General features: G+C 40.5%; 1 protein-coding gene across 2 annotated transcripts; it reads left to right on the top strand.

The window, feature by feature from the left end:
• The first annotated feature begins 656 nt into the window (after positions 1-656).
• Positions 657-18943, top strand: raver1 (ribonucleoprotein, PTB-binding 1). 2 transcript variants are annotated; one of them, XM_036565690.1, is made up of 15 exons: positions 657-1007; positions 3129-3195; positions 5484-5953; positions 8461-8652; positions 8740-8860; positions 8944-9038; positions 9158-9229; positions 10156-10258; positions 11961-12163; positions 14891-14975; positions 15063-15205; positions 17211-17282; positions 17810-17923; positions 18331-18396; positions 18533-18943. In XM_036565690.1, exons 1-15 carry the CDS (start codon positions 687-689, stop codon positions 18677-18679), a joined length of 2271 nt encoding a protein of 756 aa, XP_036421583.1. In that variant the 5' UTR covers positions 657-686; the 3' UTR covers positions 18680-18943. The 2 variants fall into 2 exon arrangements, with proteins under 2 accessions (XP_036421583.1, XP_036421584.1); XM_036565691.1 differs by lacking the exon at positions 9158-9229.
• Positions 18944-25880: the final 6937 nt, after the last annotated feature.

Raw genomic sequence — 25880 nt, 5'->3', positions numbered from 1 at the left:
AGAAGTTACCAGTAGTCCATGAAGTGTAAGTATTAGGCTCTAACATGAACTCACTAATTAAATAACCACATTTTATGTAACTGGTACCTATATCAATTTTTATTTAGTCATTATTTTTAAATATTGTGATCCTCTTAACTATGGTTTAAATTTATAGAATGCGGATTTAAAAGAGGTTCATGGTTTGCCAAAATCCTTTTTATCATATGACTCCCATAAATGCGACTTTAAGGAAATGGTACTTGTAAATCGTGCTTCTTTAATGGATCTAATGTTGTCAAGGACTGAAGCCTAATCACGTAACTGTTAAAGAAAAACTAAGGCTGAACCAGAAACCTTTATTTACCTCGCGTTTATTTCAATCGCCGTAGTAACCCAGTTACTAAATCATTTTGTAGTATACACAGAAGTAATGACGTTGCACCTGTTAGTAAACTATTATGGTATTATGGTTACAGTCCTTTATTGCCTCACTATAACATTTTATTACAAATCGACTCATGGCAGCCCTGCGTGTTATCGATTTAAAATGGTCATGTGACACGTTGGCCCCGCCCCCAACGCTGTGAGGAGATACGCATTCTCTTCTCGGCCAATGAGCGGCCGAGTTTGCCCTGTGTGTGTATTGTTTAAACTGCCCAAAGCAAACGGAGAAACTCCGAGCGAGGAAACTTCCACACGAAGCCATGGCGGCCGCCGTGTCCGTTAGCAGAGCTGCCAGAGACGAAAAGAACTATGCTGGTGCCAGTTTCACTACCCGTCCATTCTACGAGCATTATGATCAAGCCAAACCGGAGAACTGGGCTGCTGAGGAAAGCAGAGATACCGAAGCAGATCGCCACGATGAAGACTCGTCCGCGGGCAACGAATGTCCTCGGAGGGTCGACGATGAACTGACAACTCTCAGCCCCGAAGAAATTGCTAATCGTTTGGAAAGGACTCGAAGAGAGTTTTACAATCGCCGCAAAATCATTATTAAGAACCTCCCCGCCGATGTGAGCAATCAGGCAAGTATCTGTAGTTGGCTAGCTAACAAATTAGAAGAACTTTTGCCTTGTTCATCTAGTTAGAAAACAAGGTGTAGAAGGGGGTGAGTTGGCTAACGTTAGCTAGCATCTCACAATGGGACGGATGGATAGAGAGGGGAAACTTGCTGGGCTAAGCCAACTGTGTTTGCCGGAGTGTGTAAGCACATTCACTTTCACTGCGCTAGCTAGCGGTGCAGTGTACGGTGACAGTGATGTGCTGGGTGGAATAGCGTCGCAAACAAAACTAATTACAGCTACTTATTCTTGTCCATCATATCCTAAAACAGGGAGAGTCCACCCGGGCCAGTTGTTTGGATGTGTTGGCCTCGTGTGGAGCGGACCAGCTGAGCTTAACGGGTTAACGTAGGCTAACCCGGTTAGCCCCGATAGTTTGACTGAAGCGCCCTCACCAGGTTGGGGCTCTGCTGCTGCTGTCGTTGAGCAGGTCTTTCACATGTTAGACTAATTTGTAACTTTATTAGCTAACGTTAACTGACTCGACTGGGCGTGTGAATGTGTGGTGTTTCAGTTGTACTGTTGCGAGGTTCCCCTCAGGTGGGAAGTTAACTGACCGAGCTAGTTTAACGCTGCGCACTGAAGCCATCCACCCATCTGGCGTGCTCGGCGAGTCTCAGCACTTCGCTCGAGATAGTTGTTCATTATTTATCAAAACATGTAATGTGCTTCGTGTGACGTTGTTGTTATTATTTCGAACTGGCCACATATTGTGAAACACACTCTTCAGCTGGCTGGCGTTAAAGTCAGTGGGGAACTGTTAGCAGTGAAGTGGCTGGTCGAGCTGCTCTTTAGTTTGTTGCCATGAATCAGCGTCAGCGAAATGCAGCCCGTGAGTGAATTACCATGTTAAACCGACTTTAGGTTTAACTAATCCCGTCTTTGAAAGTGTGCTCACCGTGATACGAGGCGGTAAAGGACTCTCTCCGTTTATGTAGTCTGAGCGGTGATAACACATTATTTTAGGAAAGTGCTTGATTCGCGGGGAACGGTGGTGCGCGCGCGGCATTGTGGGAGCGCGCTTTTGGGAGTTGGAGATGGGAATGGGAGCAGGGGGGACGACAAAAGGTCGAAGGCACTTTGACAAAACCGATTTGTTTTCAGCTACACTACAAAGAAAGTGCTCGACGGCATTGTGGTAACGCGTAGGAAGCTTTTAAGCATTTTACCTTAGCAAATCTTTCATCGCTGACAGGCCCGCTTGTTACCTGTTTGCTGGGTGTACACTGGTAAAAAGTGTTGTAAATGGTTTTGTGTAGAACCTTTTTGAAAATAGTTCTATATAGCGCTAAAGGTTTCTTCTGTTGTTACAAGCCTGATATCGTAACAATAGAAGAACCTTTTTCAGTGTTATATAGAATAATTTGAAAAAAGGTTCTGTGTAGAACCACGTACAACACATTCTCCATCAATCTGAAAAACCTTTTCACCAAGCAAAGAACCATTTAAGCTTGAAATGGTTCTGTCCAGAACTCATAGAACAAATAGAACGCTTCCATTTACTAAAGAACTATTGAACTGTCTTTTTGTGTGTGTGTGTGTGTGTGTGTGTGTGTGTGTGTGTGTGTGTGTGTGTGTGTGCGTGCGTGTGAGTGAAATAACTGGGCTTTTTTTCCTTTCCTATAGTCTGTAGTAGGTGTGACGTATGGAAGTCAATTCCTGCCAGGTAGAAAAGAGAATCACCTCACTGTTCTGTTCTCTCAATGTTTATGGCAGTACTCTGTCCAAATTTTGACATGATACTTTGAAATAATTATTTTCCCATAGTATTGATGCACTTTGTTGAAATGAATTTTTTTTTTTTAACTCGGTGACTTTACCTTTATTGAAATTTAACTCATTATTATATCTTGAAGTAAGTATTTATTTTAAGATATTATGTCAGTGATTTGAGACAATAAGGTATCGTTTCGATTCTTCCCCTACCTGGCAGGAATAGGCTTCCATAATGCTGAAATGAGCTGTGTGTCCCACACAGCCTGAACTGCACTGCTCTTGGTAATTTGGAAGCAAATGCAGTTTAAACATTTTCTAACCCTATTTTTTTTACCTTTTTTTTGTTATTTTTTTTTTTATTCTTTTCAGGAAGTGCATGAGCTGTTAAGCAACTATGATCTGAAGTACTGCTTTGTTGACAAATACAAAGGAACAGGTATGTTCTTTGCTTACCACAATACTTGAGCTGAGTGGGCAGTTTGGTGTAAAGCAGTAGCTAAAATTCACCACCCTTTACCTTTTTTTTATTCTGTAAGTCTCTTGTTTTTTTTTAATTGACTTATTAAGCTATTATTAATTTACAACCTCATTTCCAAAAAAGTTGGGACAGGGTGCAAACTGTAAATAAACACAGAATTCGATGAAGTGAATCATTTAAACCCTAAATTTAGTTGTACAAAGACAACATATTAAATGTTGAAACAGAACACTTAAAAATATTTGCCCATTTTGAATTTGGTGCCAGTGAATTTGGTGTCAAAGTTGGGACAGGGGCAACAAAAGTCTGGTAAAAGTTGTTTAATGCTAAAATACCTGGTGGAACATCACACAACTAATTGGGTTAATCGTCAACAAATCACTAACATGTTTGGGTATAAAAAGGGCATCATGGAGAGGTTCCGTTAGAACTAAAGATGGGAAGGGATTCACTACTTTGGAAGATTGGGTGAAAAGTGCAAGAATAATTCAAGAACAATGTTTCTCAGTGTAAAATAGCAAAAACCTGGGGATTTTATCATCTATCATACATAATGTCATTAAAAGATTCAGAAAATCTGGAGTAATCTGTATGCCAAGGACAAGGCCAAAAACTAATATTGGCTAGCTTTGATCTTCGGGCCCTCAGGTGGCACTGCCTTAAAAACAGACATAATTTTGTTTAAGATGGACTGATGCGAAATGGAAAAATGTCCTGAGGTCTGGCGAATCAAAAATTAAAATTCTTTTTGGAAATCAAGAACCGTGTCCCCCAGGTTAAAGAGGAAAGGGATCATCCTGCTTATCATTTCAAAAGCCAGCATCTGTGATGGTATTGGGGGGGTGCGTTAGTACACATAGCATTTGTGACTTGCACATCTGTGTAGGCACCATTAACGCTGAACGATATATACAGGTTTTGGAGCAACATATGCTGCCATCCAGACATCTTTTTCGGTGAAGGCCTTTTTTATTTCAGCAAGGCAATGCCAAAACAGCATGGCTCTGTAGTAAAAAGTCTGGATGCTAAACTGGCCTGCCTGCAGTCCAGACCTGTCACCCTTTGGAGACATTTGGTGCATTATGAAACAAAAATACGACCAAGGAAAACCAAACTGTTGAGCAGCTGAAATCCTGTATCAAGCAAGAATAGGAAAGCATTTCACTTTCAGAACTACAGCAGTTGGTCTCCTCCTTTCCCAAACGCTTATAGAGTGTTGTTGAAAGAGGTGATGCAACACAGTGGTAAACATGCCCCTGTCCCAACTTTGAAACTTGTTGCTGGCATCAAGTTTAAAATGAGTATTTATTTTTCATAACAATTTCTGTCTTAACATTTGATATTTTGTCTGTGTACTATTTTCAATTAAATATAAGGTTTAAATGATTTTAACATTATTGTTTATTATTATTATTATTATTATTATTATTATTATTATTATTATTATTTTGTTTAGAAACAGTGTTGCATAAATTAATGCTTGACTCTGTTTCCTTCTGCGTTGACCCTCTAACAGCATCACGTTATGTGTGCTCAGAGACTACTTGCAGTGAAAGTTAGTGATGTTATTTATAACAAAAGTCCACTTATTTTTGTTTTATGGAACACTACAGCCTAACAGCAGTCACAGCTGCTGTTATACAGTTTAGTGTACCTCCACATTACCCTATATACATTTGCCATTGTGAAAAACCACTTGGCTAAAGGCACAAGACATGGTTTCACACAGTCATTAAAAGGAATGTCATTTTGTCATTTTTGACAGTTTTCTTTTATAGTTAATATGAATAACTGCAAAAAGGAAACTTTTTGTAATTGAAAGAACAACTACTGAATGATCAGGTCATTTAGGAGGTTAGGCAGTATGATACAAATTCATTTTTTTTTTTTTTAGTGAACTTATGGGTATTGTCAGTACTTAACAATGACAAGCAGCATGTGTAACTCTGACCTGTTTATCTGAATTTAGTTTAAAACATTGGGCAAAAAACTACTTAGCAATTTTTTAATGTCAAACTGTTGGTGTGTGTGTGTGGTTTTTGTTTTTTTTGTCCCCTCTCTGTCCCAACTTATCAAACTTCAGGAAAAACTATTTATTGTAAAACTGAGTATCACGATACTATGTTTTGCAGTATCGCTGCCCCTAATTTGCCGCATTTTTGGATAACACTTTGTCTCTAAGGCTCATATGATCAGGTTTTGCTCATCTGTTCTGTTGCTCAGCTGCAGCTTATGATTTCTTTCAGCCTTTGTCACACTGCTAAATGGCGAGCAGGCCCAGTGTGCGATCAAAGAGTTCCACCAGTATGTTCTGCGTGATCGGGAGATCTCTGTGCAGCTGCAGCCCACAGATGCTTTGCTCTGCATTGCCAACCTACCCAGGGCCTTTACACAGCAGCAGTTTGAGGAGCTGGTCCGGCCCTTTGGAAACCTTGAGCGCTGTTTCTTGGTGCACAGCGCCACTACGGGCCACTCCAAGGGCTATGGCTTTGTGGAGTACATGAAGAAGGACTCGGCGGCCCGAGCCAAATCGGAACTGCTGGGGAAGCAGCTTGGCTCGCGCATGCTGTACGTGCATTGGACGGAAGTTGGCTCGCTCACCTACCCCATGCTGCACTCACGTTGCCTCTGTGTGGACCGCCTACCTCAAAGCCTCCTCACTGCTCAGGACCTTCGCAACGCCCTGGCCGACACGCCTGCTCCAATCTTCTGTCAGGTTCGTGTTTCTTCAGTATGCCTGTCCTGCTAACCTTTTTATGTGGACCTGAAACTAACAATTGTTTGCTTAATTGACCAATTAAGCATCAAATTGTTTTTTTTATTGCAATTAGGCACCCCAAGACAAAGTTTGGGCTTCCCTGGCCTTGACAATGAGGTCTTTTTCTTCATATACACATTTTGCTTTATAGACATCCTACATCCTATATATTTTTAATTACTATGTTTACTGGCATGCCAGTGATTTATATTTTAGTCTTACTAGTCTTGCGACATCTTGCGGTGCTTTCTGCTGTATCATGTGAAGAAAGCTTTAGGCGAAAGGGCCTGCACATTTGCAGAGTGGGAGACATCCCTCCATGTTAAACAGTTGGTCCAAAAAAGACATTAGATATTTTAAATAGAGCGTTAATGAGGAATGCTGTTGCGCCTGCTAAATGTGGATTCATTCATAATGAATGGCAGGCATCATAAGTATTGTTAAAATTATCATGGGTTTCAATGTAGAATTTAATAGATTTTTATTGTTTTTTTTTTTTGGTTTTTTTTAATGGAGTAATTGTTTTATTCAAGGAATGGTGCCTGCCCTGCTTTGCTGAATTGCCAAAGTAACTGCCCCCTAGTAATGGTAAACCTCATTCCCTGTTGGTTTAAAAACCTGTTGCTCTTTTATTGATTTCATGCAAAGCTTGGTAACACAGTAGTATTCCCACACATGCACAAAACTGAATGTTATAACATGTTGGGTGATGTGACATTTGGTAGGTATTAATTCATTTTAACTATGTAATATGATTATTTTCTGTAAAGTAAGGTCTGAGGCTGCCAAGGTTTTTTTTTTTTCATTTATTTATTTATTTATTTATTTATTTATTTGTTCGTTTAAACCTTAAGCTAAATGCAGTGTGCTGAATAGCCAGTTGGTTGAGATTATGCTGTCTCACAGCACACACATTTGGTTGCTTCTGATTGGTGTAATTCATTTACAATCTGATCATAATCCAACTAATAACGTTGAGCTTTCTTCACTTAAAACTTGGTAACACAATATTGTAGGTAGTGTAGGCTTTGGTTGAAATTGCATCTCTTGCAGATTAAAAGTGGCACTCTTTCAAATTGCTGTTTTGATATGAAATCTATTAACCTTTCTAATATATTTTGTCCTTTGTTAAATAACTCCATTTGACGTGTTCCAATGGTTTCTAGTTTCTACTCTTGTTTTTTAAGAAGTGCAGAAGTTAGTTTGCCCTTTGTCTGAGGGCACAGGTGTGGCACATGACCCTGTAATTTTTTATTTCTAGGCCCCTCACCTTTGCCCTGCTTTTCAGTTAGCATTGAGCATTGATGGTTTCCGTGGTGATGACCATCTGACTGAGCCAGGTGCTGTCAGTCAGCAGGCCTCTGGCCCATGGGCCTTTCTGGAATGGGAAAGAGCAGCTTGCTTTTTCATGTTAAAACACTACCTCACATACATGGGTACATACGTATGTGTTTTTGTGGGTGTGCAGCCGTGGTATGTTTTGAGTGGAACCTTTTTTCCACTTTTAACTCTCTATATAGGGTTATTAGAGCTGCTTCATTTCTCTTTACTGAATCTTAAGTCTCTAGTCCCCACTGGGTTTCGTCCCTTTCTTAGTGTTGTATTGGCCTTTTAAGGATGGTGGACTTGGTGTAAAGCAATCAGCAACAAACAGTGCTCTCAGTGTGTGTGTATATAATCGTGCTGGTCTGTTTATGCTGCTTAACTGACTAAGCTCTAAGTTAATGCACCACCAAAATGTCAGATTTGAGTCACTTTTGTGGAAACACTTCTGTAAATTACTAGTCTGTGAGTGGAGAGAGATCTGAATAGGAGGGCTTTTGGGTCGTTTAGGGGAAACTACATGACATTTAATGAGTTTCCTTTATTTTTCACTTGCCTTTTAATTTGGCCTTACCTGGGCTGTTACTTTTTCACTTTGTACATGTCTGATTTTGTAGCATTGACTTAAGTCTATAATAAATAATAATAATAATAAGGGTTTTATGTATAAAGTCATCAAAATATATCCAATTGCTTTAACAAGGGAATATAAAGAAAGCATTGGAAATTAAAGGCTGTGGTCTTTTACAGTTTAAAACATGAAAATGAGCCACAGTACATCTAGGCATCTTGGCCTAAATAAATAACTTTTAAATCTGGATGTGTTTTAAAAATAATAAAATAAAAACCCTTGAGCTTGCATTACTAATTCTCTAGAATGCTGTTTCCAAAGCTTAGGATTTAGGAGCTAAATGAGAATGATCTTTCACCAACTGAGCTGTGAGTGATCGTGGGAATTGGCAATAAACTTGGCTCAGCTTAGCAAAGTGATCTGGATCAGCTAAAACCCTTCAGATCAGTAAGGCAGGAGGAAAGGGGTAGAAATTTCTAGAAGTGGGATGGCTGATTCCTTTATGGATGAAGTGACACTCGCCATTTAAAATATTGTGCTCAATTGTGTTTTCTCTTCCCCCAAATAATAGCTTGCTCAGGGCCAAGATGGCAGTTTCCGGCGGTTTGCTGTTTTGGAGTACTCAACCCCAGAGATGGCTGAAGAGGTCCAACGATTAACAGATGGAAAGCTTCTAGGGGGAACCCACATTCGTGTCTCCTTCTGTGCCCCAGGGCCACCAGGCAGGAGTATGCTGGCAGCTCTTATTGCTGCCCAGACTATGGTACTTTCCCTTTTGTGTGCAAAATCAGTCCCGAATTAATGGAATTTGTCTGTCATTGACTGCCCTCCACCATATCTCTCTCCACAGGCTTTAAACAGGGGAAAGGGTCTCCTCCCTGAGCCCAATGCCATGCAGATCCTTTCTGGCTTGAGCAATCCTGCCACCCTGAAGATGCTGCTGAACCCTCTCAACCAGGGGCAGAAACAAGGTAACACATCTACTAATGCATCTGTAGCGTATGGATATGTTCAAAGTAGTGTAGTGATGAGATGAACTCGTCCTTGTTTTCAGGTCTGCTTGGTGCAGCCCCAGCAATGCCGTTCTTAGCTAATCCAGCTCTCTCTGCAGCTCTGGTGCAACTGCTGCTTCAGAACCAAGTCCAGCAGGTACAGAGTGGCATTTCATGCCCCAGCCCATTACTTTTGTTTGTTCCTCCTGTTACCTTCATTATTCTTTAACATTACTCTCTAGTTCTCACTCAACACTTCCTATTCTCCCTTCCTAGCAAGCCCTTCTAGGAAACCCTCTTCTTTGGGCACACATTCTGCACAGTAAAGAAAACCGTCTACCACTTTGTGTGAGTGGCCCTTTTGAGTGTGTGGTGTGGTGTGTTAGGTAGTATCGAAGAATAGTTTGATTCTTCCAAAGAGACTGCTAAAGTCTTCATGGACAAGGAGCCCTCCAGTAACTGCAGAACAGTAAATGTGGCATTGTCTTAAGACTGACATGTGCGTACGACTTCAAGGCAATGTTTTTTTTTATTTATTTATTTTTTTTGTCCTTGTTTTGAATAGTATGAAACGTGCAACACCAGAGATATTGTTGGAAAAAGAAACATTAAACTCAAGTTACTTAGTCATAATATTGTTAGTTTTCATAACTTCTAAAACTAGACAAAGATACTGTGTATTCATTATGGTCTGATATTAGAGGCCAATTTATGTCTACACTGCACATGTGTAATGTAAATACTAAATCTTCCCAGTGTATCCTCAGTAGCTTGTTGTCCCATCACAGCAGAGACAGGGTGTGTAATTAAAGTTGATTTTGTTGTTGGTCATTTCCTGTTATAAAAGTGAAATTGTTGACGTGCCCATAATTGCATTGTGGTTAATCCAAACCTCCAAAGGACTTTAAAGAAGGGGATGTACAAGGGCAATAAAGGGTGTTGGTATTTCTTTCTCTTTAGGCTGTTTATCTTGAAATTAATTCACTTGGCTGGAAAATCTGGAAAACTCAACAGACCTAAACTTCCTGTAGCTTTCCTGTTGCATGCTTCAGGACAAGCAGTTGTACACACCAACCAATCTGTTTGTATTCTCTAAAACTAAAATTGATCACTCTTATGAAGCCATGAAGGTGTTAAAGTTCTTCTAAATGCCCATCCTCAATCTGATCTGAAATATTTTCTTTGTTTGCTTTGTTGTGTTGTAGCATTGACTTTGTGCTGCACATATTGGGTTAGGTTTCAGAGCCCTTAATGCTGTGGTTTCTGTTCAGCAGGCTGGACTGTTGGGTGAAAATCCTCTCGCTCCTCTCCCTCTACATCAAGGTATTAACATGCTGGGAGATCTACCTCACAGTGTGACTAATCTACTACCCCAAGGTATTAAATGTTGGAATATTTTGGATCTTGTATCAGTTGATGAACATTATTCATTCTCCTGACTTGCCTCTGATGTTAAAGAAATAGTTTGGCAAAAAAATTAACCAGCTCTCCACTTGCCCCAAATGTAGTTGATCAGCAAAGACAGGTCCAAATTTTGCTTCTTTAGATTAGACCTGGAGCTATGAGGCTAACGTTACTAACAAACACCAGAACTCCAGTAGTCACCCAAATAGTTTCTGTAAAAATGCATCCCCAAAAGTTCTCTTAACCTACTCAGATTGCATCCAGGGCTTCATTAAAGTCATGCAGACTTGTCAATATAAGCACAGCAGAAGGGAACCCACAGGTCCTTCTAGGTCTCCAAAGAGGGCCTAATAATTTCTTGGAACTAAAAATGTCATTTTACTTCATTTCATTTGGTAGAATCATGCTTGTATTTATACTCTGCAAGTATTACAGTACTACTTGTTTTATGTACAGGATAAAAACGAAGATTAAATTCTTGAAAATTGGCCAATCAAGAATTGCTTTTCTCCATGGTGTCTAGGTTGATACAGCTAAGAAACCTTCTCTATTGGTCAGCTCTTGAAGGCCTAACCAAAAGTTGTAACGCATTAGATAAACTATCATAAATATGAGCTGATAGAATTAACCAGTCATGTTTTATTTCCAATGGCTGGGACCAGTTTTTTGTGAAAACATCACACTAAGCTTCCTGGAAGTCCTAGATGTGTTGCTGACAATACGAGGGCAGACTGATCAGTGGGTTGTTGGAAACGGAAAACGGCAGTTGCAGGTCTATACCATCCCTGTCTAATGAGAGTAACTGTTAAACTGCCACAAGGCTACAAGTTAAAATATATGCTGATGTCTGTCACAACTTTCAAATAAAACCTGAATTTTTATTTATTTTTTTAAAAAGAAGCTTCAAATGTTTCATTTAGAATGGCCTTTTTCAAATTTTCTGTCCCACCTAAAACTTGCCAGAATTTAACTGCTATACCATGCCTAAATCACCAGAATGTAACTGCTACACTATTTAAGGTGTGATGGAACCCCCATTAATGTTTTGACATTTTGTGGCCCAAATTGAAGGCCTAGCTCTAGTCGTGGTTTGCCACTGGAGCACAGTATGATTAACTATGAGCTATAGAAATGAACAACTTTACCACTTTGTGCAGCCATTTCAGACAACACCAGGGCTGGTATTCACAACGTAGAAGTGATCTTGGATCTTATATGTTCATACCGATGATAATTGTCCAAATGCTATTTTGTTTTTTTTTGTTTTCTTCTAGATCAGCACTCCTATTTCTGAGGTGGTTTGTGAATACAGCCCTTGTCTAAAGTGGCTGCCTGTAGTTTTGTCCATTTTTGTAGTTCACAGTAAGTTGGCTGTGTCCTAAACCACATTGAGGAGTCTGTTTAACCTTAATGAAGTCCTGGATACAGTCTGGGTGGGTTGAAAGAAGTTTGGGTGATTTTTGTTTTTTACAGACATAATTTTGGGCTATATGGTTGACAATTGAGTTCTAGTGTTTGTTTTCCAATGTTAGCCTCACCGTTCCAGTTCGAAACTAAAGAAGCAAAGTTTGGACTCCAAGCATACCTCTGCCAACTGATCTGGGATAGGTAGAATTATTTTATTTTTTTTTTTTTTCCCTGAATCATTCTTTTGTGTCTTGTATATCTGATCTAGGTGCCATGGGTCCTGGCCTGAGCCTGCAAACAGAGCCCCTAGGTCCCATAAAGCCCCCGTCTGTGGGCCGGACACTAGGGAGGGAGCCAGAGTCTCCAAACACACCAGTTAGCTTCCCCCCAAACCCCTCTCCTGCACTACAGGGTTTGAGCATGCCACTTCTGGGGAGTGTGCTAGGGGGAGATGGGTCCTCTCTTTCAGCGGTGAGACTTGTTAATTTTTCATTTTTCTTCATTTTTTTTTTTCTTTTCTTTTCACTTTTGCCAATAAAGTCTTTTATTAGTTTGTTGCTAACTAATTTAATAAAGAGTTTACAGGTTACAGTGTCTGCTGTGCAGGCAAGTCATTTTCATGCAGAACATTACCACAGATGCCACATACACCGACCTTGCTGTGTTGCACATTGCTGATGATGGAGTTTGCGCATGAGCATAGTCACTGGAAATTTTATGAGGCGACACTTGCCCTTATTGACAGCTATCTTTGCTGATAATGGAGTTTTGATTTTAGGTAAACTGTGTGGAGTCATAGATGTGCTGTAGCGCCTAGTTATCAGTTCTTCTCATGAGATGATTTATATGCTGCTGTTCTGAACATTTGGCATTATATTTTGAAGTTAAATGTCTGAGCAGTCCCAAAAGGGAAGAAATTCTACTTTTTTTTTTTTTATTTGTGGTAGGGCTGGGCGATAAAACGATAACGATAATTATCGCGAAATAACTTTTCCTCGATAGAGCGATACGACATTCAATATAATACACCATTCTCACACTTCCACGTTCAGCGAAGGCCTTGGCGTTTTCTACTGCAAGGAAAACGACACTACTCTGCTGTCGCCAGGAGAGGAAGCACTTCCGAGTTTTTCTACATGATTAGAGAGGGAGGGGGCCACGAGGAAGATGAGTCTTTAGCAACGGCTGAAACGCGGAGTTATACATTCCCTGTTTGAGTGGAGCGACCAGCGAGCTGTTCTCCTTTGACCGAGTGTGAGTGACGAGGTCAGTGGAGTAACTGTACTGTCCTACAGTGAACTCACCTCTTTCCGTACGTCCTAACAAGCTTTAGCAGCGTTAAATCATTATCCTCACAACTACAGTGCTGTTACAGTCCCCGGACAGTCATATTTAAGTATTAGTGCATTCCCAAGCAACGAAAGTGAAAGAAAGAAGTGAATTCATGTAAATTACAGCCCTCATTTAAAGAAAGTAACCTGAGGAAGCTGTGAGGCATTGGAGAGCAGGGGAGCGCTAGTTTTCCAGGCTAGCTGTTTTTAGCAGCTGGCTAACTTGAAGCAGCGCGCTGTCACTCACACAGCACAGAGAACTGATGATACTGTGGATCAAACAAGACACAAAAGCACCGCTTTCAGTTTAAACGTACCTAAAAGGACGACTCTGTTTGTCTGGTGTTGATATTTTGCGGTTCACCACTTAAACTACTACGATAGTGTAGAGAAATCCAGTTGTCGCCAGCTGGTGTCTGAATACTGTGATGTCATTTGTAGCAGGGTAGCCGAGCGCTCGTCACCAGCTAAAAATAATCTGTTTTCTTTCTTAAATTATGACTATTACAAAAATAGCCATGCTTTTCCAGCTGGTAAAAACAGCTTACCAGACACTTTCTCCCACTCTCCCATGACAGATTTGTGAAATGTTCCACTGTGTTTGTCGTGTTCCGACCATAAAGGATAGTTTAAAACAGTTAACAAACAATTAACCACCCAGGAGCAAAAATCAGCCTTCAAACTTGAAAGAAATAATGTTTTGACATTTATCGCGGTATGTATCAATATCGAACGATATGAATTTTGTTTATCGTGATAACATTTTTGGCCATATCGCCCAGCTCTAATTTGTGGCCACGTTGTTTACAGCTTTTTAAGTTGGCCATAAATTAGAGCATACCAGTCAAAAGGGTCCAGTAGCGTAAAATTCATGCACTTACGTTCAGTTCCATGTTAGATAATGTAAAATTAATTTTTGTCTATAAAGTCTGGATCATATGTTTGTTCCTCAGAGTTAAAGATACTAAGCTAGTTAACTCGGTTCAAAAAAAATATATATATATCCTTGTTTCCCTGTGCCTTGCTTGTTCCACTCTAAAGCAGTTAGTTACAGAACCAGCTAACTCTTCTGTGGGGTGTTTTGTGAGACCCATGATGTGCTTCTGGAATTTTTTGGGATATTCCTGTCATTTCATAGAATATTTTTTTTTTGTTTTTGTTTTTGTTTTTTTTATTCAAAAACAGCCATGTGCTGGTCACATTTACTTATATTGTTACATAGCAGTGTTTTAATAAACATTGTAATTTTGTTTCATAAGCGATTAACACCACTAAGATAAAACTAATTTCTGCTAGTGCTGCCATATGGTTTCTAGTGTTGGTGCCAAGCTAATTTTGGATTGTGGTGTACAAAATACTAAATGCTTTTGGTGGAAGAGGCTGTTAGCCTGTAGGCTGTCTCCTAACCAAGACTCATGTTTCATGTTTGAATTTGATTTAATTAAAAGTCCAGCATTTGGATCATTATGTTTAAGCATAATTTAGAAGTATAAATTCAACTAGTTAGCTCAAAATTATGTATTTATTTTCTTTCATTCCACAAACAGCATGGTGCAATAAGGGAATTTTCAGAGAACAAATGTTCCAGTGCATGGGAATGATTTTGACAATGGCTCACCTTGGTTGATACCTTGGGCAGTATCTGTTTCTCCTGAACAATGGAACGTTGACACCTGTAGTTTCCTGAAGAGTGCCCATTGTAGAACATGGGACTGTTGACTTGATGTTACTTCATGTTGTCTGAACCGGTTTCTGTTTTGTTAGAATCCGTTGATTGCAGACTGTGATGATGGAATGAAGGTTTGAAGTGTTTTTTTTTTTAATCCCCCCCCCGCCGCCTCTCTTTTTCCTCTCACTGTTGGAGAAGGCATCCATATTAGGAGATCCACCTAAAGAGATTGGAGTGTCCTCAAACCCTTTTCTGAATGCACCTAGCATATTCCCATCCTCAGGTGGGTCATCTGCCTTTTGTGTTTTTTGTTGTCCATATAATGCTCAAGTGCTGTCCTACAATCTGAATGTCCCATCTGCCTGTATAGCTGCCAGCTCCAGGCCCCACCCGTATAGGAAGAGGGCAACGTTAAGTGGCACATCTACGCAGCGGCCTCTTCAGAGTATTCACTCCAATTACAGCTTGCGCTGCCAGGATTCTTACGCACGCGAGTTCCCATCGCTACACCAGGTTAGTGGGTACATTTTAGACAGCCATAGTTTAGCACAGTGATTCAGCGTCTTGCTCCTGGGTAGGGTCGGGCAGTATCCCCTTTTTTATTACGGTCAAACAGTCTCCAAATATTGCTGCAGTATATGGTATTACCAGGGTAGGCGGGGTGTCTTAAGTGACAAACAAATGGTGTTTTGTTGTCCTGCATTACATGACACGCTAAATATATCTGGCTATCTAACAACTTATAAATGAACAGTGCTGCGAACTAGGAGTGGCGCTGGTTAGCAGTAACTATTAGCTAAGCTAGCATAACAGCTCTGTCCAACACAGAACATATTAGATTCTGGCTAACTAAAGCACCGACACAAGTTTAGATGATAATGACTGATTTTCTGAGGGAGTGAAGTCAAGCGTCTGGTGCAGAAATGACAGAAAAGTGAAATTAAACATGTTTTTTGGTGTTTGAATCTGCAGCTTGATTGCCTAGCATAACGTTAGCTTAGAGAGCAGGCTACAGACACAAACAGTGCTAGGTTTGATTCTGAGTAAGTGGTGCTCTGCTGACACAATTTTAGATGATAAGCTGATAAGAAAGAGAGCAAAAGTCTAGTGAGACAAAGCCGAAATCAGACCTGTTCTGTTGTTTGGGACTGTAGTGTTTTAATTAGCAGGCTAAACATACCACACAGCAGGCTTGGTTCCAGCCAACTGTTGCTAAAATGACACTCGTTTAAAGGATATCAGAGTGTAAACTTGAGTGACCTGAGTGAAAGCTGAAATCGGAACATGTTCTGGGGGGGTGTGTGGGTGTCGCTGAGCTACTATCACCTTTAGGACCACTGCACACTGGTCCCGCATCTTCCAAATATTTGTTTCTAATGAAGGTACCTACACCGATGCCAGTGCTCGCGACTCCTCTGAGCGCTTTTGAATTGTCATTACTATGTTAAATTAAAGGGGACCTATTATGCTTTTTCCAGTTTTTCCCTTTTCTTTAGTGTGTTATAGCTTTTTGTGTATGTAAACGGTCTGCAAAGTCACAAAGCCCAAAGTACATGACAGAGGGAGTAACTCTCTCCCACAGAAAACACTTCTCAGCTGGCTGAAACACTTTGTTGGAATTCCAGCCCCTTTGTTATAAAATAACGCAATCTTGTATCTCAATCCTTATTGCCCACCTAATGGCAAGCTTGGCACGACCTCACACGAGCAACAAAGTAAAAACCACTCTATCATCCTTCTCCAGTCTAGCTTGCGAATGTGTATCGGATCTGCCAACTTGTTCTACCTGACTTTTAGCGTCGGACTCTGGCTTAAACTTATACAGCAAAACCAACGCCGTTGTAAGAATAGCCACAGTGGTGTAGGGGTGGAACTTGTAGCAGTCGGAACACAGTGGCTGAGCTGACCCAGTCTGAGCACGCTGAGCTCATCAGGCTTAAAGACACTGGAGCTCTAACAGAACATTTTTAGAAAGAGGGGAAAATGGAGGTGTATGGTATAAGAATTAATTTGGAATATTGAAGCATGTAAATCTGTTCTGGTAGACCCCAAAAATATTATGAACACTGAAAATGAGCTTAAGTCCACTTTAAAGCCATGTTGAGATCAGAAAACCATGGTAGATAATGTGATATTTAAAAATTTACACAGAGAAAGTGTGTTTAACTGAACATTATCTGTAGGTATCATGATTATTCAAGTCTAGAAATAATTAATAATCAGACACATAAAGCAAATCCCCCATATGTTTAATGAACTGTCCCTCCCCCTCACACACAAAGCTGAAGAGACCAGCAACTGAAAAGTTTTTTCTCCAAAAGCCCTTTAACATGGGATGGAAGACGGTTAATAATGATAACAGAGCAAATGGTTGCTGTTCATTTCACACACCATGAGCACTGCTTTAACTTTCACTGACAAAAAATGAAATATGGGCTATAGTATGCATTGCATGCTTGTTACTGTGTGTTTTATTTTTTTATTTTTTTTTTGGTATTGATTTCGGGTCTTTCTGCAGGACTCCCTTGGTCACCTTTTTGAGCAACAGGAGGCTCTAGACAGCATGGGGCTCTTGGCCTATGGGGCACAGGTATAGTCTTCTTTCATGGCAGTGTACTACTGGTTAGTTAAAGGGGAATTCCACCTACTTCTCAACGTTTTTGCATCAGTAGCACAGGTTTTGGATGAGTGTCAGGAGTTGTGATACCTACAATGCAATTATGGCAATTTTATTTGGCAGTCTTTGTGGCTAGTGCATTAGCTTGTGGCTAGTGTGTTGGATCAGGGTACTATAAAACACAGCTTTTGTTCAGTGTGTTGCTAAACTAGTCTGAATGCACCAGGCGAAACTCCACTGTACCATTTTTATATCTGAAATATTGTACTTTCTGAGGTTAAATTCTCAAATGGCAACTAATATAAGGCACATTTCTCAGGCACTCTGAATGACTGTTCACATCAGTTGAGTAAAACAATCAGTGGAATTCCCCTTTAAATAACAAAATGAATGAAGGTTATCAAATGGCTGCATTAATGTTATTCCAAAAAAATCACACTGGCTAGCTTGCTAACTTCTATTGCCTGTTAAGATTAAAGTATACCCTTTTAACACTATAGCACTCAAGCTTCAGTGAGAGAGCATCTCCATTCAGCTATCCCCCCAGCCCTCCTGGCTCCTCCTACTTCAGCTTCGGAGCCCCTAGCAGCCTACAGTCAACCCAGCTCAATAAGGTACAGTCTGCTGTCCCGTTCCCTGCGCTGTTCACAGCTGCTAAAAATATCATTGTTGATTCCAAAGGGAGGAGGGGACTATAGTATCTTCCAAATCATCAAACACTGGCTCCTTCTCTATTGATATTGGATACAATCTATTGATTTACCTTGAGCTGCCAATAATGGAGTTACAAGGTTGTTTTAAGGACAAAGGACTATGTAAATCAGTAAATTGGTTTTTACCCCAAGGGTATACTTTTTAGATATTTTAGTTGTGAGGTCAGATTAGAACAGTCACATGTTGTAATGTGCAATAAGGCATATCCTCTTAAGTGTTTTGATCTTAACCAAATTTTGTGTTTTTTGTTTTTTTTTTTTTCTTCTTCTTTTTGATATGGAATGTAATGATTGTCTTGTTTGACCAGGCTGTGGGAATGCCTCCTGTGTCTCACTCCAGTCTATTCTCCGCTGCAGCTGGGACTGGAGTAAAGGTATGAGATTTTGATCATTCTGCCTTTCTGACACCTGTATGTTATCAAAGTACACTGCTCGAGCTCCCAAAAGCGATTACCATTCAGGTGATGGCTGTGTACGACGTTACTGACTCCATCTATTTATCTGCTTTAGACTCCTGTTGGAGGGCAGAAGCGTCTGTTCTCACGGCTGATCCCATCTCCAGAGCCTAGTCCAGAGGGCGGTTATGTGGGTCAGCATTCTCAAGGGCTGGGGGGACACTATGCTGACTCCTACCTGAAACGCAAGCGCATCTTTTAACCACCGCTCATCGGCTCTCTTGGGAACCCCTGCGGGCTGTCAGTCAGGAAGAGGACAGAGTTCAGCAAAGAAAGGCCAGCATCTTGTTGGTCTGGGTGAAAGCCCAGCAGGGACCCCTGGAGGGCCCTGTGTTGGGAGCAGCCCTAGAGCTCAGCCAGCCTTTTGTGTGCCAGTCAATGGGAGTTTTTTGTTTGTGAATGATTTCAGTGTGTATGTAAATTATTTTTTTATTTCCCTTTTTTTAAATTTGCCTTTTCTTTTTAATTTGCCTTTTAAGTTTTCTTAATTTTGTTAAATGCGAAGACACAGCAGGTACCTCACAAAGGAAAAAAAAAAATCCCTTTTCTGTTGGTCGCAATTTGTTTTATAATTTTCTCTCTCTCCCCTGCCTTCCCCCTCTACCCCCGCTTATCCTCCTGTTAACTCGTTTTGTATATAGTTGCGTAGCATTCATGGTTGGACTCCCTCTTTCTCTCATGGCTCTCATTGGAAGCCTTGGCAACCTCAGCTCAGCATGCCAGGTAGTCTTAGGCCTAACTGTTGCTTCATGTCATCACTGTTCGTCACAAGCTGCATTCTGACTTTTCTGTCTTTTCCGAGCTCATGCTCTGCTCCAATGAACTTGGGCTCTTCTGACTGTTCCTCCACTTGGCACCATATTTTTGTACATTGACCCTGCCCCCCTCCTTCCCACTCTTCTCTGTCACAAGGCCAGGTTTTCTGCACTGAATGTTGTGTGTTGCACTTGAGGGATGAGAGTCACTTGAAATGTGCCTTCCTCAACCTGTCCTTTCCTCACCTGTCCTCTGAATTTGGGCTGTTCCTCCTGCCTTCTACCCTTTACCATGTTTACCCTGTTCAGTCTGCAGTTTTGCTGTTGCAAAGTGCTTAGCATCCTCGTCCACAGGTCCCTTCTGTTTACGTGGAGATGTTCAGAGAGCCGCAGCCAGGCTGGGTGAGCCCTCAGTGGGGCCCCTGTCTGTTCTCAAGAAGGCCCTTCCAACCAGTTATCTCCCCTCAGTCTTGCTCCCCTGCAAACCAGCAGAGGGAGCTGGTTAGCTTTAGGGAAAGCGCTCAGTCTTCTCTTGCCTGCTGTTTTTTGCTTTTGAACTGGAACAGCTGACAGACTGGAGCAGGCTGGACCTATGCTCAAATGTGATGTTGGATTTTTTTTTTTCCTTTTTTTTATTTTTAAATTATTACAGCTGTAACTGACATCTCCTCCACCTTGTCATCACTTCCGTAGGGCAGGAGGAGCTGTCGCTGACTGGAATATGATTGAGTACTAGATCTGTGTGACTTGATTTAATCTGATTTGACATTTTGATTGTGATAACTCAATACCTCTGGCTTGTACTGCAGCTCACTATGGAACCTACAGTTACTCTTGTGCCTAAAACTTGGAAGTGTCCACTGTAATCTTCTCTCCCCTCTGTGAGCCTGAACTCTATTTAACCTCTGTTTAATTGCTGTGTACATACTTGAGCTTGGATATACTTCTTTGGAGTCCAGAACTAGTGTTCCTTTTTCTTCCTCTAAACTGTAAAGAGATTGAAAATGCTGCTGTTTTTGTGTGTGCACGCGAGTGCGTGTGTGTGTGTACTTTAGAGTGATAATTGCGCAGTGCAGCATCTATCTTGTGGCAAGTGAGTTTACATATGCTATATGGACCAAGAGGTGCTGCTGTGTACAGTGAGCTTACAGAGACAGTTTCTCATCTGTTAAATGACTGCTCAGCAAGTGCTCAGTTTTTGTGACCTGTATTTGAGCAAGTAAATGTTATTTAAGTTCACCCACCTCTCCCTGTGGTCTTTACTCTTGCTATTAAGTCAGTCATGCTGACCCTATGACCCTTTTAATTTATTTATTAATTTATTTTTAAAAGCCCAACTGGTTGATCCTTCCAGCCTAAGGCGTTCTAGCCTAAAACTAGCATTTAATGTTATTTATGCAATATTCTGTATTGCAGCATTGAATCCATTATTGATTTTTTGCATTTTTTTTCATCCATAAATGTTCTCACTACAGTACTTGGCATGCATTATGCAAATACAACCTAAAATGGACAAGAAAAATCTTAACTGCTAGTGTAGCCACTGACAGAGGCTAATAAAAACAGATATGGTTCTTGGCTTCCTTGCAGTAACATCAGCTATCTGGCTTCCTTCTTCCATACCCGATTAGTGACAGGAGAAAGCAGTTCATACAGCCTGTACTCAAGTGTCCACCCCAAAGCAGGAGTAGTTTTTCAGAAGTGCCTCCCACCTTCAGGATGTCATCAGGAGGGACTTTTCCCTAGTTTTTAAACCTAAATTTCGCACTAATAATAAGTATGAGGCATGTTTACATTATGTAAGTTATTAATTTTGGCAAGACTTCCCCTTTAACGCAGGCCTCCTTGTGAGTAAGAGCCCATATTCATCAAGCTTTTCTAAGTATGAGCACTAGGAGCGAAGTTCTTTCTTCATATCGATCAGCATGTCTACCTGGGTGTTTTATAAAGGTCACTCCAAGTTCTTAAATAATCTGAATAAAGATTTCAGTCACTTCTACCATCTAAATTTATATGGTCTTTGATTTATCTGACTTGTTCGTGAACTAATGAACTTGATGTCCATTCAAAAATCCTTGTTCCCTACTCCTGAACCCAGAGCCAGCTCTACCTTAAGTGACCCAAGCGGATACTATGGAGTCCTCTAACAACTTGGGTAGTTACTGTAAGTTACTATAGTGTTTAGCCAAGATGCCGGAGGGGCTGAAAAAGCGATTCGAAAAGGGAAGATGAGGAGCAAAAGTTTCAGTATATTTTGAAGGGCAATTTTACTGTAAATTCAAACTAACTTACTAGAATCCCACACAAGCATTCACTAGTGCCCAATCAGCAATACAGGAATTGGCAGGTTATTATTATATTTTTATTACTAATAATATTTATATTTACATAGTAGGACAAGTGTTACGTCACAACAGCAAAGAACTTGCTTCTGGCTAGAGACTGAAGGTAACGGCTGCAGTGCTACAAGAAATTTTGTAATAATCCTCAGATTTATGTACCAGTAATATTGGAAAAACGTTTTATTATTACTATTAAAAAACTCTTCCCCTGTCAATAATTTAATGACTGTCATTTAATTACACTAGTCACATATTTAATTGCAAGGTTTAATAAAGAAGTATTGCATTATAAAGGTGTTTTCCTACTGCTCATTCAAAAACAAGAACGGACGTAAACATGAACCAACTGAATTTACGTTTCTAGTTCTTATCCTAGTTTATTTCACATTTTATGGTCACTTTAAAGCATTTAATTTGGATAACTAGCTACCTTGCTTGCTAGTTAGCTTAACCTCTATACTGCTAGGAATATAACTACTGCACTGTAAGGCACACAGACTAACACGAATGACTACATTTACACAAAATCAAAGCTTCATTTTTTTTTCTCTGCCGAGTGTGAAAATAAGCAAAAACGCTCATTTTATGGGCGCTAGCATAAATGCTAATAGCTTTAGCTTCTTATAGTTCATGGCTCTTTATGTAGAGGCCTATATGAAGTAATACTTCTAAAAATAGCAATCAACAGATCATCATACTGTCCGAGTGTACATTCTGGTGCTCATACTGTTCATGTAATAGTGCTTGGCAACTTCATCTGAATGAGTAACGTTAAAGGACTCGCTAAATTGCCGTAAGCTTCAGCTGCAAGTATTACCAAACACAAAGGATCCCACACCTCCTCTAGAAAGCTGGAAAACTGTAAGTAAAATCCATTAACGTTACATACTTTGCCTTTGATATTACGGTCTCAAACACAATATTTTACCGTTATTGCCAGTGTTTTGTCTGTTCTGTTCTGTTTGTAATTACTGTAAATGTAGGGGTGAACTGGCCTCCATGCTTCCATGCTAACCAGCGTAGATTCGAATCCATTATGTTAACGTTCTGATTTAAGTTGGTCTGTTAGCCTCTAATTTTACAGTACACCAGACAACTGGTTTGCTAATATAAACAAATGTTTGTTTAAGACTATAAGATTTATCTGTATGAATGTTTGGATTACATTATAACTGGTATTTACAATTATTCAGCGCCTCATTTCCATATTAAACATAAAATTAGACTCTAAATAAATAGTCATGGCAGTACTCAAGCACAATACAAAAAGGACACATGGTTCAGGGGAATCAGAGTCCAAAACAGATATGCAGCATCAGCTGATCTCACCAATATCATATAAAATGATTTAGTTGTTTGAGGAGGTCAAAAATTTGGATAACGCTAAGTATGATTCATTTTTCAGTCCTATTTAGGAGCACATCAAATAAATTACTAAAATTGTTAATTCACATCGAGAGCTTGCGGCCTCAGGGGACAAGTTATTCCCTCTGCTTTATTTTTAAACTGTTTACAAGCTGTAGGTCTGGGGGAATGCCTAGGCAGATGCTTGCTTAGAGTCCCCAAAATGCTGCCTAAATCTTTTCCTGCACTGAAGTAGGAATTCACCGCCACTGCCTCTTTTAATGTGCATTATTCTTCAGCCCATTAAGCTAAGCTTTATTTCTGAATATCTTTGTACATAAACAAAATCAATTGCCACAAATCTTTCCATATTAAGAGAAGCTGACGGTTCCACTTTGTCAGTGCAGTAACTCCGTCAAGGATGACAGCAGTGCAAAATCAAACTGTCATCGAGGAAAATTAATGAGCAGTGGCATCTCTGAACGAGATGATTTAATGGCAGAAGCAAGATGAGATGAGAGTTCAACATTTTTATATATATATGTGTATATATATATATATATATATATATATATATATGTGTGTGTGTGTGTGTAATAAATATATAAAATATTGAATAAATATTTAATAAATTCCACTATATTTATTTATTATTTGTTTTATTTCTTTTAAGAGAGTAATGAAAGCTCTGCGCTGAGGACGACGGGCCAGGCGGGAGCTGGATTTGGCTGCTGAGAAAGGCCATCACAGCGAGACCTGGCTGCCTGGAAAAAGTCAGTGCGCACCCATGCTGTCAGCACCAAAGGTTGAGATTTCCAGATTTAAGTTTCTTGGTCGATAAAGTACTGAACCTGTGGAGATTTCACATCTTCACGTACTTTGGAAATGTCATGGCGGGCTTGCTAAATGAACGTTACAGTGAGGAGTTTAAGCATGCCTCTTGAAGTGAGAGAGAGCCAGAAGAGAGTGTGTGTGTGTGTGTGTGTGTGTGTGTGTTGACATTATCATTTAAGAAAGTAGAGGACAAACTATTGACCTTTTCTGAGAGTCGTCCCTCGTGTTTGCATTCTCAACTGTGGTGGAAAGATCTTGATGTTTTTGTAACCCTTCTGACCCAAAGCCAAAATGTGCATAATTTATTTGGTCGTTATATTTTATATATATACCCCAGGCTAGTGGATGGAATAGAATTGATTCTAAGGCTTATTACTGTGAAATAAATATAGATTAGTGTTTGGTAGCCATAGTTTAGATTGATTTACTCTCCCCTTGGATTCATGCTAAGGGCTAAAACTCTTTGTATCCAGCAAGGCAGGCCTTGGTATGCTTTTAAAATGATTTTTATTATTCAGATTGATGTGGGTATTTTCTGTTTACTTGAATTGAAAGGAAAAAGCTGAATTTACATTCACAGAAAAAGAAAATGCTGGATGTTATTTGTTATAAGTTTATTTTTTAGTTTATCTGATCTGTTACACCAAAGATAGCTGTAGAACAGACAAAAAGGAGGTTAGTAAGTTCACAGCCCCCTATCAACTCTGTAACGTGATACTCGCAAATGGATGCGAGTTTGTTCCACACTGGGGATTTAGCTGTGAATGGAGCTGTATGAACCTTGTTTACCATCCCTTGACTTTCACAGTGACTTTGCTTGTCATTTTGCCTGTGGCTTTCATCCTTTCATACCGCTGAAGGGGTTGATGAGGGCCACTTACATAGATTCTTGGCTAATGAGGTTAATAAACTGCAGTGATTGGTGGAGCACTGCCAGTTGTTGAGGCAGGCCTAATGGAGATGGCTGGCAAATCTCAGAAAATGAGAGAAATAAACACTTAAAGAACCCAAAGGGCATCTGAAAAGGTAAAGTACCAAAAGTACCAAGGGCAAAGTCTGCAGTGGTCTTTGTAAAGCTGCATTTTTTGGTTCTCGTCTTGGAGTCCTCCTGCTCACTAGTGATTCCCAACTCCCGATTCAACTAAACTGCTCATAACTAAACTTATCTTTAGTTGAATTAGGTGTTTTAGAGCGCGGAAGCGCTGAACTAGGCAGGAGAGGGCAACAGCTGGTCTGCAAGTAGGAAACACTGTAGCAGTAACAGGGATCGTTTCGTACAATAAGACTAAACGTCTGGCTTTTTGATCACGAGTAGAGACACTTAAGAGGAAGAGGAGGAAAAAACAGCTTTTAAAATGCACATCCCTGCAGAACGTATCCCTTGTTATTATGTGTCGAGGAGACACGCAGTCCGCTCAGATCCCTGTTGCTATAAATGTCTGTGATTGTTCCTGGACCTAGGAGCACACGCTGCCTGTATCCTCTGACTCTGCATGCAGAAACCTGTGATTTTCCAAAATACCCACTGGAGGAGAGCCGTTGCTGAGACGAAACTTAGAAAAGGTGCCGGAATAATCGGCATCATTATTCTTACGGAAAACCATGCTTGCCTTGCATGAATCATCCACCAAGCTGCGTCTATTCTGCCTGTGGGGATCTGACGGTAAATATATGCGTTAATGCTGGTGAGGGTCATTTTGCCCTCAGCGCCTGTGTGCACGATGATGACGGACTATTAGCAAAGCGAGAGTGGATGTTAATGGGGTTGGGTGAACAGGCAGCTGTGGGGAAACAGGCCAGGCATGCGGTCACGCTGACACTCGACCCTGTCTCCAGCTCCATCAAATCCCATCTCCTCAGCATCTGACACTCAGGCTTTCACAAGTTCTCCAATCCAATTAAAGAGAGATCAGACTGCCGGAGAGTGCTCAGCCTGCTGCTGTTGCAAACCACAGACGGCCTGGCGGTTCCCCTGGTCCATCAGGGCCGCTCTTTACTCCTTCATGTACACAGACACAGTCTAGGATTAGTTTGGTAAAGGAAGGGAGGGGGCGTGGAAGCAGTTAATGGACTGGCAACTGAGATGAACAAAGTGTTCCAGCCTTACTGCAGCCTTGCGACTAAAGGA

The sequence above is a fragment of the Colossoma macropomum genome, unplaced genomic scaffold (genome assembly GCF_904425465.1).
Source record: "Colossoma macropomum unplaced genomic scaffold, Colossoma_macropomum, whole genome shotgun sequence".
In the NCBI taxonomy this organism is placed as follows: domain Eukaryota; kingdom Metazoa; phylum Chordata; class Actinopteri; order Characiformes; family Serrasalmidae; genus Colossoma; species Colossoma macropomum.
This window is presented reverse-complemented; position numbering and strand designations above follow the sequence as displayed.

Bases quoted from the DNA above. Each gene is read 5' to 3' on its own strand.
- raver1 (XM_036565690.1), top strand. From the start codon at position 687: ATGGCGGCCGCCGTGTCCGTTAGCAGAGCTGCCAGAGACGAAAAGAAC. The intron at 8,653-8,739 runs GTACTTTCCCTT...CTCTCTCCACAG, and splicing joins TTATTGCTGCCCAGACTATG to GCTTTAAACAGGGGAAAGGG. The intron at 14,976-15,062 runs GTGGGTCATCTG...CTGCCTGTATAG, and splicing joins TAGCATATTCCCATCCTCAG to CTGCCAGCTCCAGGCCCCAC.